This window comes from Carettochelys insculpta, chromosome 6, assembly GCF_033958435.1.
Source record: "Carettochelys insculpta isolate YL-2023 chromosome 6, ASM3395843v1, whole genome shotgun sequence".
NCBI lineage: Eukaryota > Metazoa > Chordata > Testudines > Carettochelyidae > Carettochelys > Carettochelys insculpta.
The window spans coordinates 13,754,026-13,766,935 of NC_134142.1; the positions used below are offsets into that span (position 1 = coordinate 13,754,026).

The following is a 12,910-nucleotide window of genomic DNA, read 5'->3' on the forward strand; positions in this document are numbered from 1 at the left end:
CCTTTGGCCATTAGCATAACCTGTGTAAGAAACAGCTTTGAATTCTGTAAAAGTTCTTTGGCATAGATAGGAGGCCATGCTGAATATTCTGAGCTGTTAGAGATTCAAGTTGCTAAATTAAGCTATGTGACCATTTTTTTCACTATTGCATGATTGGTTAGCCTGATGCAGAAAACTGTAACCTTACTCAGGCCCAATGTTAGACTCACTGGAGTCCAGGCTAGAAACTAAGAAATGGACCCCCATGGAAGATAGTTGTATTGGTTTCTGAGGGTGGAGCTAGGGGTTGACACTGACCCAGAAGCTGGGTGACCCACTAAAGTGAGTTAGGGGTGGAGATGAAGCTTCTTCCCTGAGCCCTGCTGCCTGGGACTGATGCCTGTAACTTAACTTTGTGGGGTCTCCCACTGGCATTAATTGCCTGGCTTGTCATCCCCTAACTTCAGCCCTGGCCTCACTGGATGTTTTCTGAGAAAGGGCAGTATCATAGCTATGCATGTAGGTGGATGGGCGTCATTGGTTGTCCCCTTCCTATAGCGAGCGTATTGAAGCTATGTCTGCCCTGGGTGTGAAGATCTCCCCGTTAGACTCTGACAATGGTTCATATCCCCTGTCTGATCTGACTTGTTTTTTCCTCTTTTGATACCTACTATTGATAATAGGCCATTTCCACCTTGCTGAATAGACCTTGTCAGCTCTGGCCCTCCCTTTTTCTGGGACCCCACTCTTTAAATGCCCTCTGAAGCCACCCCCCGCCCCCCGACTCACGCATCTGATGAAGCGGGTCTTTGCCCACAAAAGCTTATGCTCCAAAATATCTGTTAGTCTATAAGGTGCCACAAGACTTCTTGTTGTTCTCAAAGCTACAGACTAACACGGCTACCTCTCTGATACAAAGTTTTGTTGACCAAAACGGCCTTCTGTTGATCAAACTAGGGAGAGTCCACACTACAAATTTGTTCTGTCTAGAATCTGTTGACAGAACACAACCTTTTTCAGGGCAGAGTTATGTCTTGAAAGCTTGAGGCATAGCGCCTCTGTAAATAGATTCTGTCAGCAGAACAATAGTGTAGATTCTCCAGGGAGCCCTCTGTCGACTGAGAGGTTTCCAGTTTACCTGGCCACCCTGTTCACAGGGATTCTGGTTGGCTGTTCTGTCGACAGAAGGCTGGGTTGTCTGGCTGCTCTCTGTTGAAAGAGGGTGTCGGCAGGGGGAGCCCCTATTAGGTGTGGATGTGTTCTGTAGACAGAGGTTCTTTTGGCAAAACTCTGTCAACAGTGACTTCTGTAGACAGAACTTTCAGTGTAGACGCAGCTTGAGTGTTTTATGGCCACTATAAAAGACAGTCCTGGAATGACACTACAGGAAAATAGTGTGTTTGGAATCTAATTTTCCTGCACAAGAATTTTGCAAAGATAAAATGAATTGGGATGTTACAAAAATAAAAGCAAAAGGAATGCTTATCCATGAGTCAAAACTGTGGGGTATAAACCCTTCCTTAACAAGCACTCAAACTCTGCTAGAACACTGAACTAGAAAGTTACTCAATACAGGGTCAAATCCTGATCCTGCTGAAGTGAATGGATGTTTTGCCATTGACTTCAGTGAGGCCATGACTTCACCCTGGATCACAAAAGGACACTATGTGTAAACAAGCTAATTAACAGGATAATCATATGTAATGTTGGCAGATGAGGTTAAACTAATCTTCATGTTAATATCTGATCTACATTAGAAAAAATGTGTGTCTGTTCCTAACATTATCTGTAACTGCACAGGTGTATTTGGAAGCTGGGTAGCTCATTTTGTGGAATCATTGCTTGTTCTGGTACAAGTTGTAGGGATTTGGTTGAGGTTGAGGGTTTTAAAAATGACATCCTGAGTTGCAAAATGAGGGATTAATGATATCCAGTGTCCAAGAATAAGCACGCTGTTGATATTACTGGAAAATATATAGGAAAAATATGCAGGCAGCATATGGCCCTCAGTTATGTATTGGCCTTTAGTATCAATGTTGACATTAATTGATGAGCAATTTCAATACTAAAACTGAGCTTTTTCACAGATTACAGTCTTAGATCTGGATGGACAACATCTTTCCAAAATTGCCAATTTAGAAAAATTGGAGAATTTAAGATGGGCCTCATTTAGCAACAATAATCTCACTAAAATAGAAGGACTCGAATCTTGCCTTAAACTTGAAGAGCTCACTTTAGATGGAAACTGCATCTCAAATCTAGAAGGTACCGTATTTAGGAAGTTACTGAAAATGAAAACATTTAAGCTAGACATAATAGACATATTTCTATATAGCCCAATGTTTCTGGTGGTGACTTTTTACTTTTATCTTCATTAACTGCATGCAATTATAAAGGTTTTGGATTAAGAAAAAAAAAGTTCCTTATCTCTAGGTGGTCTTCAGCAGAAATGAAGGAAGAAAATAAACAAATTAATTGCATTTCAGAAAAGCGAAACAAATATATTTAATTGGAATTCTTCAGGTATGACAAGAGTGCACGGATTTTAGTCTATAGACTGCTGGCCATGTAACATTCCTTCAACAAGGCATTAATTTTCCTGTGACACTTATGTGTTTGGGTCAATTTCTAAAATAAGAATTTAATAAGCTAACAATTCCAAACTGTTAAAAATTCACTTTTAAAAAGAAGAAATTTGTCTTTATACACTCTACATGACTGTTCCAGAAACTTTGGGTACTTAATACATTTCCTCATATCAGAACATAGGTCATGGTAAATACATTTACTGTTAATTTATTTGAAAACTAGCTTCATAGGCCCAGATTTTTAAAGGTATTTGGGTGTTGCTACGCTCAGTGTTAGAATTAGGCGCCTAAATGCCATTTTCCCATTATTCCAAAATACTGTTGACTCTTGAAGGCATTTTGGCTCCTAAGTACCTTAATGTGTTTTGAAAATAACATTTAGGCTCCTAAATCAGTTAGTCATTGTAGTGCTGAGCTCAGCAACACCTAAAATGCCTTTTTAAAATATGGGCCATAGTTTTCTGTATAGTGGAAGGAAGCCCATCTGTGGTATGAAGGAAGGGAACAAGAAAAGGAATGTGCTGCATGAGAGAAGAGTGAGCAGTTAGTCCCTCTCACCAGACTCTGGTATTGCCAAAGTGGTGAAATGGACTGTGAATAGTCCCTGCCTGGAAAATGTTTTAGCTGTCACAGAAAAGCAGGCCACAAACAATCTCTCTTAATCCTGCCTGCTTCACAGCTTGATTGGGCAGGCCACCTGTCACATGTAGCTTGTTTTACCATCTAAGGTAACAACTTCTTTAGCTTTTCACTGAATATACTTTTAAAGCATCTAATTTATTTTTCCAGGAATCTCAAAACTCACCAGACTAACACGACTTAGTGTAAATAATAATCATCTCACCAGCCTGGAAAGACGTGTTTTTGAAAACTTGTCTCATCTTCACTACCTCTCTCTCGAAAACAACAGAATTACTTCTTTGATTGGTTTGCAGAAAGCCTATGCATTAATAGAATTATACATCAGCAATAACTATGTTTCTTCCTACCAAGAGATATATCATTTAAAGGTAAATGGGAGCTATATTGGTTTAGGACTTGTGGGTAAAAGTAAATTCACAATTTGCTTAAGTCAGTATAAATATAGTATCTTTCCTTTCATTAAATATGGGAAACCATATTTTTAAAATGGCTTCCTAAATTTTACCTGCAGTGTTGTATTTGTGTCGCTCCCAGGACACTAGAGAGACAAAATGGGTGAGGTAAAATCTTTTAGTGGGCCCATTTCTTTCAGTGAGAGAAAGGAACACAGAGCTCTTGTTCAGGTCCCTCGTGTAGCTCAAAAACTTGTCTCTTCCAACAGAAGCTGGTCCAATAAAAGATATTACAATAAGTCCTTTGTGATAATTGTCCTTCCTATGAGCCTCATTCTGAACTTTCTTCTGGAGTTGGGTGAGCTCAGTACCTTGAAGGAGGTACTGAATCCCTAACAGAACTGGTCCCAAATTTTTAAATATGGAGCTACATATCATGGATTTCTATTGTGCCTAGACTTACCCTGCTCTTAGAGGGATAAGAAGTGGGTCTTTGCCCACAAAAGCTTATGCTCCAAAATATCTGTTAGTCTATAAGGTGCCACAGGACTTCTTGTTGTTCTCGAAGATACCGACTAACATGGCTACCTCTCCGGTACTGGAAATAAAGTCAAAAGTTCAAGAATCCACACATGCACCTGCCACATTTCCTTTTGCCTGGAACTGTTGGCATATATACAAGCATCACTATTGTGATTCTGATTCTCATTACCACATTCTAATAGTGTAAAAGGACTGCAAAGTGAGTATGAGTTCATCTTATGTTCACTTTAAGGCCCCTTTACACTGGCAGAGTGATATAGAGATACCTTAGTGTAAATGAGAACAAAGCCCTGGGTTTATTAAATGATGCTTCACAGTGGATTGATGCAGTTGTAAGATGAAGAGAAGGATTAAAGAATAACAGAGTAACCCAGATTTCATTCTTTACTAACATTTAAAAATTATACAATTAAACCTTGAGCTATGTGTTTTATTTCTTAGGGTATAAATAATCTGGTCATGCTGGACATGTATGGAAATCTAATTGTGTGGAAACAAGATAACTACAGATTGTTTGTGATATTTCATCTTCCATCTCTCAAAGCATTAGATGGCACTGCAGTCGTAAGTTATGCTATATGCCATATGATTATTGAAATTGTTAAAACAAGCTTGTTGTACAGATCAGGAAAGCATGGGCATCCTTATAATTCCTGACCCTTATTAAAGTAATTGTCTGAATGAGCACTGCTGGCACAGAGCTAAGGTGATGGTGGTGGAGACTTCTTTAGTTTATGCCCTGACTTTTTCGGCACTTATTTTTTGTAAACTACTTTTTCGTGCCTACCATATTACTATAGTTCTAGCTCTGCTTTAATATAAAAAAAAGTATTTTAAATGTCATTCTACAGGAGCCAGCAGACATCGAGAGTGCTAGAGATTTATTTGGTGGCAGACTTACCAGTGATATGATTGCAGAAAGACTAGGACATTCAGACTTCACTAAAATGCAAGAATTAAACTGGACAACCTCTACGATCAGGTGCAGTAGTTTTCAAATGCGCATGGGCATGTACGATATCTGCAGCCTGTCTGGGTGGGGCAGTGTTCTGGGGGCTGCCCCTGGCCTCCAGATGTTCCCCCTCCCCAGACTGTACAGTGACCCAACTGGCCTGCAGCTGGTCCAATGAGGGGTTGAGGCTTTGGGGGTCAATCCTGTCCTGCAGCTGGCTCTCCATCTGGCCTGCAGCCTATGCATGGGGTGTGGAGGTAAGACTCTGCGAGTGACCCTAGCCTTCAGCTGCGCCCCCTGGTCTGCAGCTGGCCAGGAGGGCATTTCCAGGGCAGTCCCAGAGGGTGCTGGGCAGGAGGGCCAGTGGGTAAGAGACTTCCCCCATCTGATACTGCTTGGGGTAGGGGGACGACTTATTAGGTCCAGTGGCTGACAGCCATGTGAAGCTCCATCCCCAGCTGGCCATTCTCCTGCTAATCCAGCTGCCCCCAGTAATGACTGTGTAGTATAGCATCCCACGTGCTCACTGTCCGCAGTGGCTGCTCTGCAATATATCAGCGCTCCTCTCTGTTCCACCTCCCTCTCCATGTTATGGAAACCATGCCCATTCTAGGCACTTCCCATTTTCCTGGCACAACCCAACCCTGACCTTGCTTTAAGTGAAGATGAGAGGAAACTGCATGCCAAATTCGGTGGTCCTAGCTCTCACAGTTTAGGAGGAATTCTTGAAAAAAGGATTAACTGGCACATAGATGGCTGGACTTGTGGACACACAGATGCTATTTCACATGTTCTTCTCATAAACAAACTAGGGGAATACAACATAGATGAAGCTACTATTAGATGGGTGCATAAATGATGGAAAAACTATTTATAGAGGCGTCACAATCAAGCTCAAAGGGCATATAAAGTGGGGGCCTGCAGGGATCAGTTCTAGGTCCAGTTCTGTTCAATATGTCCAACAGTGATTTAGATAATTGCATAGAGAGCACACTTACAAAGTTTGCAAGTGATGCCATGCTGAGAAGGGTTGCAAGTGCTTTGGAGGTTAGGATTAACATTCAAAATGATCTGGACAAACTTTCTTAATGATTCCCAACATTTTATTCACTTTTTTGACTGCTGCTGCACAACTCTGTATTACTTCCTGTGAAATCAGCACATTGTATTTATTTTAGGATTTTATCAAAATGATTCTGTAAAAAGATGTTAAATTGCTGGTAAGAAAGCAGTAGAAATGTATATTGCATAATTGCTTTTTTTGTAATTATTTTCTTTATCCAATTCAGAACAGTGGATCTTGTCCCAACAGACCAATTTAGAAATGTTTGTAATGTAAATTTACAGAACAACAATCTCACCTCTTTCAGTGGCTTAGTCTTCTTGCCTAATGTCAAGGTGAGTTAATCACTCATTCTGTTCTTTTCTTTCCTTTCCTATTTCTAGAGTGACAATAATACTAATAATCTTTCTTTATATAAAGTTCTAAATCTCTTTACTCCTGTCCCAGATTTCTTTATAGGATTGCAAGGGCAAATCTTTATTATATTACTTACATTATATACTAATTTACTAAATATAAATTTCTGAAGTTATTTCAGTCAGCAGTATTCATCCAGTACAAATGTTACACAGAGACAAAAATACTTATTAAACCATGTGTTGAAATAAATTTACCACTAACCCATTCATTTCATGAAGAATTATTCAAGCCCTCAATACCAGTGATTCAGAAACCAATGTGTTATTGGCTCATTATCTGAATTTGTAATACCAAAGAGATGTTGTAATTGGCTCCATTGCTGCTGCATTACCGGAGTGGTGCTCTGTTTCATTTCATGTGGTTTGCTTTATGCAGATATTATGTCTGAATTACAATCATATAGAGTCAATACTGCCCAGACAAAAGCCTCAAAGTCACTTAACAAACAGGCAGCAGCTGTATCAGAAAGTGATGTCTAGTGGCTACGGACAGCAAGGACCTTCAAAAGGAAGCAGGTACTGTCAAATTTTAAAATGGACTTTTGTAATTCTTTTATTCTTTGCTGATAAAGAAGATCTCTACTGGCCGATGACCCTGGGATGCTCTTTTCTTCCCACCTAACTCAATCTGTCTTCTGGCAAGAAAGGTTGGTGGCCTTTATCATCAACTCAGGCACCTCAGACCTCATTGGGAGCATCCAGACAGTTTCTCTCCTAGGCTCTTTATCTCACTTCTTCCACCCTCAGTTATTAGGATGGGAGGGGGAATGGGTTGCCCCTTCTCTTCCCACACTCTTCAAGAGGGAAAAGTGTGCTACTCCCAGTCTTGAGCAGGACTGTCTGCTCCTTCAGGAACCAATGACTCTTAACTCTGTAGCTCAGAGACATCCTGAAGCACCAAGAAGTTGATTGAAGGTCACACTGAATCTCTGGCAGAGCCAGGAATACAAAACAAGCACTCCTTGCTCTAGCTACCAGGCACAGTGCCTCTCAACAACTTTGGTACCCATGGAAGTCAAACTACCTCAGTCTTCTCTCCATGTACTCTTCTTGCATAGAATTGCATAACTGGACAGATGTATGATGAGGCTTTTTTGCCTTCCTCGCAAGCATTTGGTACTAATCACAGGCAAGCTATCTGACTCCCTGGTCATTGGTTTGATCTAACATGGCATGTTTATAGGTCTCTAATAAGGTCTATCAGGGACGTTATTTCATTGAAATCTTTAAAAGCTTTATGAGGTCCTGCTGTAATATTGAATTTCTGTGCTCTTGATACTGAGGTGATAGTAGGCTTCTCTGAACCTTAACTGTGAAAACTCAACAAGTCCTGTGGCACCTTATAGACTAACATATTTTGGAGCAAAAGCTTTCATGGGGAAAGACCTGCTTCGTCAGACTCATGCAAGTTTATGATCCAAAATATCTGTTAGTCTATAAGGTGCCACAGGACTTCTTCTTGTTCTTGAAGATACAGACTAACCTCTCTGGTACTTGTGAAAACTCAGCTACTTTTAGACACAGCAGTCACAACCACTCATTGGAATCTGTGAGCTCCCTACTCTAATAACTGATTCATGCTACTATATATATTATAAAGTCAAGCAGTGCTTTTGCATATTCATCTAAAATTCCTTCCTAATATTTTGTCTAGTCAGAACAGTCTTATCAGCCAATAATCCCTTTGCCTATCCCATCTCCTGAAAGAGCTGTTTTTTCTCATCCCCTGCAGCATGAATCCATACCAATTTTTCTTTCTTTTGGCAACATATTAGGTCAGTTTATGTCCCAAAGAACTTTTTCAAAACAGCTTTCAGTTTGCATTTCTCATTTTTGCATTCTAACAAGACTGAAACTTCAAGAACATGTCAAGTTTCATTCAGATCTTTACAAGTATGACAGAGTCCATAGCCAGTTTCAGTCAATCCCATCAGACAAGAGTTGCCAAGCTGAGCTGCTAAACAGAATTTTCTCCATACTTTTAGGAAATATTATTAGAGTCAGTGTGTCACAGAGAAATGTAAGATTTGGTTGTGTGTATGTGTATGTCTCAAATGAGTGTCCATCTTTTCCCTCTTTCGGTTTTTTGTGTTCATTTGGCATCTGTGTATGTTAATTACTTGTCTTACGCTCTCTTTCTGTAGAGAACATGATTAATTCAAGGAAAAGTATGACTTAGTGGGAATTAGAAGCCTTTGTACAACATGCATGCATTTGGAAGAAGGGAGGGCACTGGATGAGATGAGCATATAGCATTTTTTTCAAAAAGAGTCATTTTTGGAATTTATTGTACCCTATCCAACACACATCCCCATCATATATTATTTTATGTACAATAGGATCAGGTGTGATGTGGTGTTGTCAAGTGGCGCAGTAAGCCTGTGGCAAGGTAAAACAATGATGCCCAAAATAAGAAAGGTGTCATTTTTTGTACAGCTCCAAAAATACTGCAGCATGACTATGACCACAGTCTTTTTATTAAGTAAATTTCAGCATTTAATTAGTTTCAGAGATGACAATACACAGTTTTGTACAGGTTGAACCTCTCTAATCTGGAACTCACTCATCTGGCAACATCTGTAATCTGGCATGATTTTAGTTAGAAGGATGACCACTTATCATGGGTGTAGCCAAGTTTCCTGTGGTCTGATAAAGTTTGTTTACAGCCACCAGTCCTGGCTCTCAGTGTTCTGTGCTGCTTTATAGCTGTAATTTACCCCTAAATGTCTCCTAAGAGCCCAGTAAGCAGTGGCAGTGTTGGTAATGCTGTTAGACAATACTGACTTCCTGTGGTCCATCAAATTCTCTTGTTCAGCATCAGTCTGGTCCTTAGGGTACCAGACTATAGAGGTTCAACCTGTATTACCTTTATCAACCAAACTTGTCAACACATAAAAAAAATATCAAGCTAGTTTGACAAGTTCTTTTCCCTAAGCCCATGTTGATTTACATTAATTGCATTACCCTTCTTTAATTCTTTATTAATAAAGTTCCATAGCACCCATAATTCTTCTGGAATGTCAGTGTTCCAAGACATATTGAAAATCAACACTGATTGTCCAGAGAACTGCAGGATCAGATCCTTTAAAATTCTCGGATGCAAGTCGTCCTGGCCTGCTGATTTAAAAATGTGTAAATTTTCTGTTTTAACATTCATTTAGTTACTGTTGGAACGACAAGGATTATAATCACATGATATGAACTAATATCAGAACGATCCGTATGTCACATATTGGGCTAAGTAGTCCACCATATGTGCAAACTCCTTTAGCCAGCCAATGAAATTGTTGCATGTAATTTAGCTGTAGATTAAGGGTGATGACTATTTGTTAGCTTGGATATCACAGAGATCTAGGACTTTTGACCTCAGTAGATGAGTATTTGTAGCTGTACACAACACAGGTGTAATTTGTAAGGTCAAAATGTCTGTATATGTTAAAATTGATCAGTAACAGGCAATGAATCATAATGATGATTCAACCTGGTGATATCTGGGGCAGAAACAGTGTTCACCTGTGTGTCATTCCACACTGAGTCAGATATTTTAGGCTAGAGAAACACACATAATGACTACTCTGACATTATATCATATTGATACATGACCTGGCTCTTCCCAAATACAGAACAGAAATATTCATTTCAGATTTCTGGCTAGTTTTCTGCATTTATTATTGATAATTCTACCATTTCTATCTAGTAATGGACTGATAACGTTTTAAGATTCCTTTTATTCATGATGTATTTTAGAAAATCACATTCTTGCTGTCCTGGACTTTGTTGGCAATAGATTTCTCTCTATCCTTTTGCTTCCTTTCTCATTTTTTTCTCACTTCCTATCTTAAAATTTATATTTATTGCTATTCTCTTTCCCTTTTCTCCATTTATTATGTTTTCAAACAAATTATAGTTGATTTTATTTCCCCACTAAGCAAAAAAAATGTTTAACTAGTGTAGCTTTCTATTTTATTGTGGGATTCTGAATTTTGAGCATCTAGTAAAATGTTCTTAAACCAGTCTCAATTATGATTCACATTTTTCTGTTTAAATTCTTTCTTCCTGCTGATTTGATATAGAATTATTTTTAGACTAGCCAATTTACCCCATGTTGCTCAGGTCTTTAAGTGGAGTAATGGATACTTGATTCGTGTGCTTGAGGTGTTGACTGTTTTGTTCTCTTTGAAGTCAAGTTTCTGTGTGCCCTCACATTTGTTTGGCTGAACTGTTGATTGTCTTCTTCTGTCTTCATCAAGGCAAGTTTCTCTGTGTTCTTCACTTTCATGTGATCAAAAAGCCACTAGTCTTGATCTCTGTGTTTCCAGTCAATGTTGTCTCTGTCTAGTTTCAACAACTCTTGATTGTGCCAGTCTTTCTGCATGTGATGTAGGTGGATCCAAAAGTGGTCTTTTTTGTTTAGGCATTTAACAAAAATTTCTCTCTCCCAATGGGAAAGTATGCTCTATTTGTGTGTCGTCTCTGTTCTGAAAGGAGTATTGAGAAGGAATCATACTGTAGGTTTATCCTATTGTTGTGAATCATCTTGCTACAGTCCAGGGTGAAGGTAGCTGCCATGTGTTTGAGATACTGTCGTATTACAACAGCCCTTGGCAGTGACGTGGGGGACAAGGAGGGGGCTCTTTGTGGGTTGCAAAGGTGGTGAGACAGTAGTATGTGTAAGATGTGCTAGTGAGGGGTGGAGTGCGGGGCTCTGACGGCTGGGGATAAGTGAGTGTTGGGGTGTGAGAGGGCTGAGGGCAAAGGGTGGCAGTGGGGGTGGAGTGAGCTAAGGGGCCTGGGAGGGTTGGGGGCCCAGGGCAGGCATGGAGAATGCCGACGTGAAGGATGGGGGTGGAGGGTCCGGGCGGTGGGGAACTTGGGGCAGGGCATGCAGAAATCAGGGAAGGAGTTTGGGTGTAGGAACCTTAGAGAAGGGAGTAGGGATGCTGCAGTGAGGGCAGGGGGATGGAACTCAGGGCAGAGGGTTTCTTGGTGGTGGTGGAGGCAGGGTCTCATGGTGCAGATTTCACCACAGGGATTATGGTGTTTGGGGCGGCTCAGGGCTGAAGGCAGGGGGTGCAGGAGTGAGGGCAGAGGAGGAGGTGAGGGTGGAGGTTTTAGTGTGTGGGATGGAGGGCAGAGCCTGGGGGTGCAGATGTCATGTCAGGGATTTTGGTGTGTGGGGAGCTCAGGATGGGGATGCTGGAGGGAAGACAGGTGGTAAGGGTCAAAGTAGAGGTTTTGGTAGAAGGGTCTGGGCAGACATTGCACCAGGGATTTTGGTGGGGGGCTCAGGACAGAGGTGGAGGTGGCAGAGTGAGGGCAGAGGGTTTGGTATGCGGGAGGTGAGGGCAGGTGTTTAGCTGTGGGGACGGGCTCTGGCCAGGCTGGGGTGGAGGAGTGAGTGCAGAGACGGGGAGAGTTGGGGGGCTCAGTGCAGGCGGTGGAGAGAACCATACTGAGTCGGGGCTAAGGACAGGGGGTTCAGTGTCTGTGGAGGGTGGGTCAGGACTGGGGGTGGATGATACAGGGCAACCGTTGTAGGGCTCATGGCAGGGATGTGGGGGTGTCAAGCAGGGGCAAAGAGCAGGCAGCTGAAAGATCTCAGTGAGCTTTATAGGGCTGGCCGTAGCAGCGAGGGTGGAGCTGGTCCTTGGTGGAGGAAGCTGGCACTGCCCATCTCCTCAAGGGAGTCCAGGATTGCTGCCTGGCCATGGCATCTTCTCGGGGGGTCCTGGCCACAGTTCCTGGCCCCAGCATCCCCTCAGGAGAGGGGCAGGCTATCGGGTTCCTGGCACCAGCGTGAGCTCCAAGAGTGGGGCTGTGGACAGGCCAGTTTTCCTGGCCCCAGTGTGAGGTGGACTGCTTTTCCCAGCCCCAGCATGAGCTCTGGGGGTGGTGGGGCAGGGGATACTTTTCCTCCTAGCTTGAGCTGTGGGGGCTGGTTCTGGGTCACAGCACTTTCGCCAAGCCTGGAATGAGCTGAGGGTGGTTGGGGCCAGACTGTGGCACTTTGCCTGGCCCCAACATGTGCACGGTTTGAAGGCAAGGAGGTGGGATTCCTGGCCCCAGCATGGGGGGGAATGGTCCCAGGGGTTGGGTGGGGCAGGGTCAAGCTGGGGTTCCTCACTGTGGTTGTGTGTTACAAAAATGAAGCTTTTATAAGTAAAAGGAGTGAGATACTGCATGCTGTCATTTGGTTTTCCCACATCATCATATGGCTGTTGTGAGAATACAGCCAAAGGTTACATAAATATTTTACTAGATTAAACAGCAATTTCCAGCTGTTCCCATTATATGCATTCAGGCCTGCTGTGGGCAGAAGAGTGGTTTTCCAT

The 12,910-nt window shown here is 41.9% G+C and overlaps 1 protein-coding gene across 1 annotated transcript in view; it reads left to right on the plus strand.

Annotated features, from left to right (window-relative positions):
- Window positions 1-12,910, plus strand: part of LRRC9 (leucine rich repeat containing 9) — a 107,390-nt gene that overhangs the window by 61,828 nt on the left and 32,652 nt on the right. Inside the window, exons 21-26 of the mRNA XM_074996300.1 lie at window positions 2,067-2,244; window positions 3,357-3,577; window positions 4,586-4,708; window positions 4,996-5,126; window positions 6,386-6,494; window positions 6,955-7,094. Of these exons, the coding sequence (XP_074852401.1) occupies window positions 2,067-2,244; window positions 3,357-3,577; window positions 4,586-4,708; window positions 4,996-5,126; window positions 6,386-6,494; window positions 6,955-7,094 (902 nt within the window). The remainder of the gene's footprint in view (window positions 1-2,066; window positions 2,245-3,356; window positions 3,578-4,585; window positions 4,709-4,995; window positions 5,127-6,385; window positions 6,495-6,954; window positions 7,095-12,910) is intronic.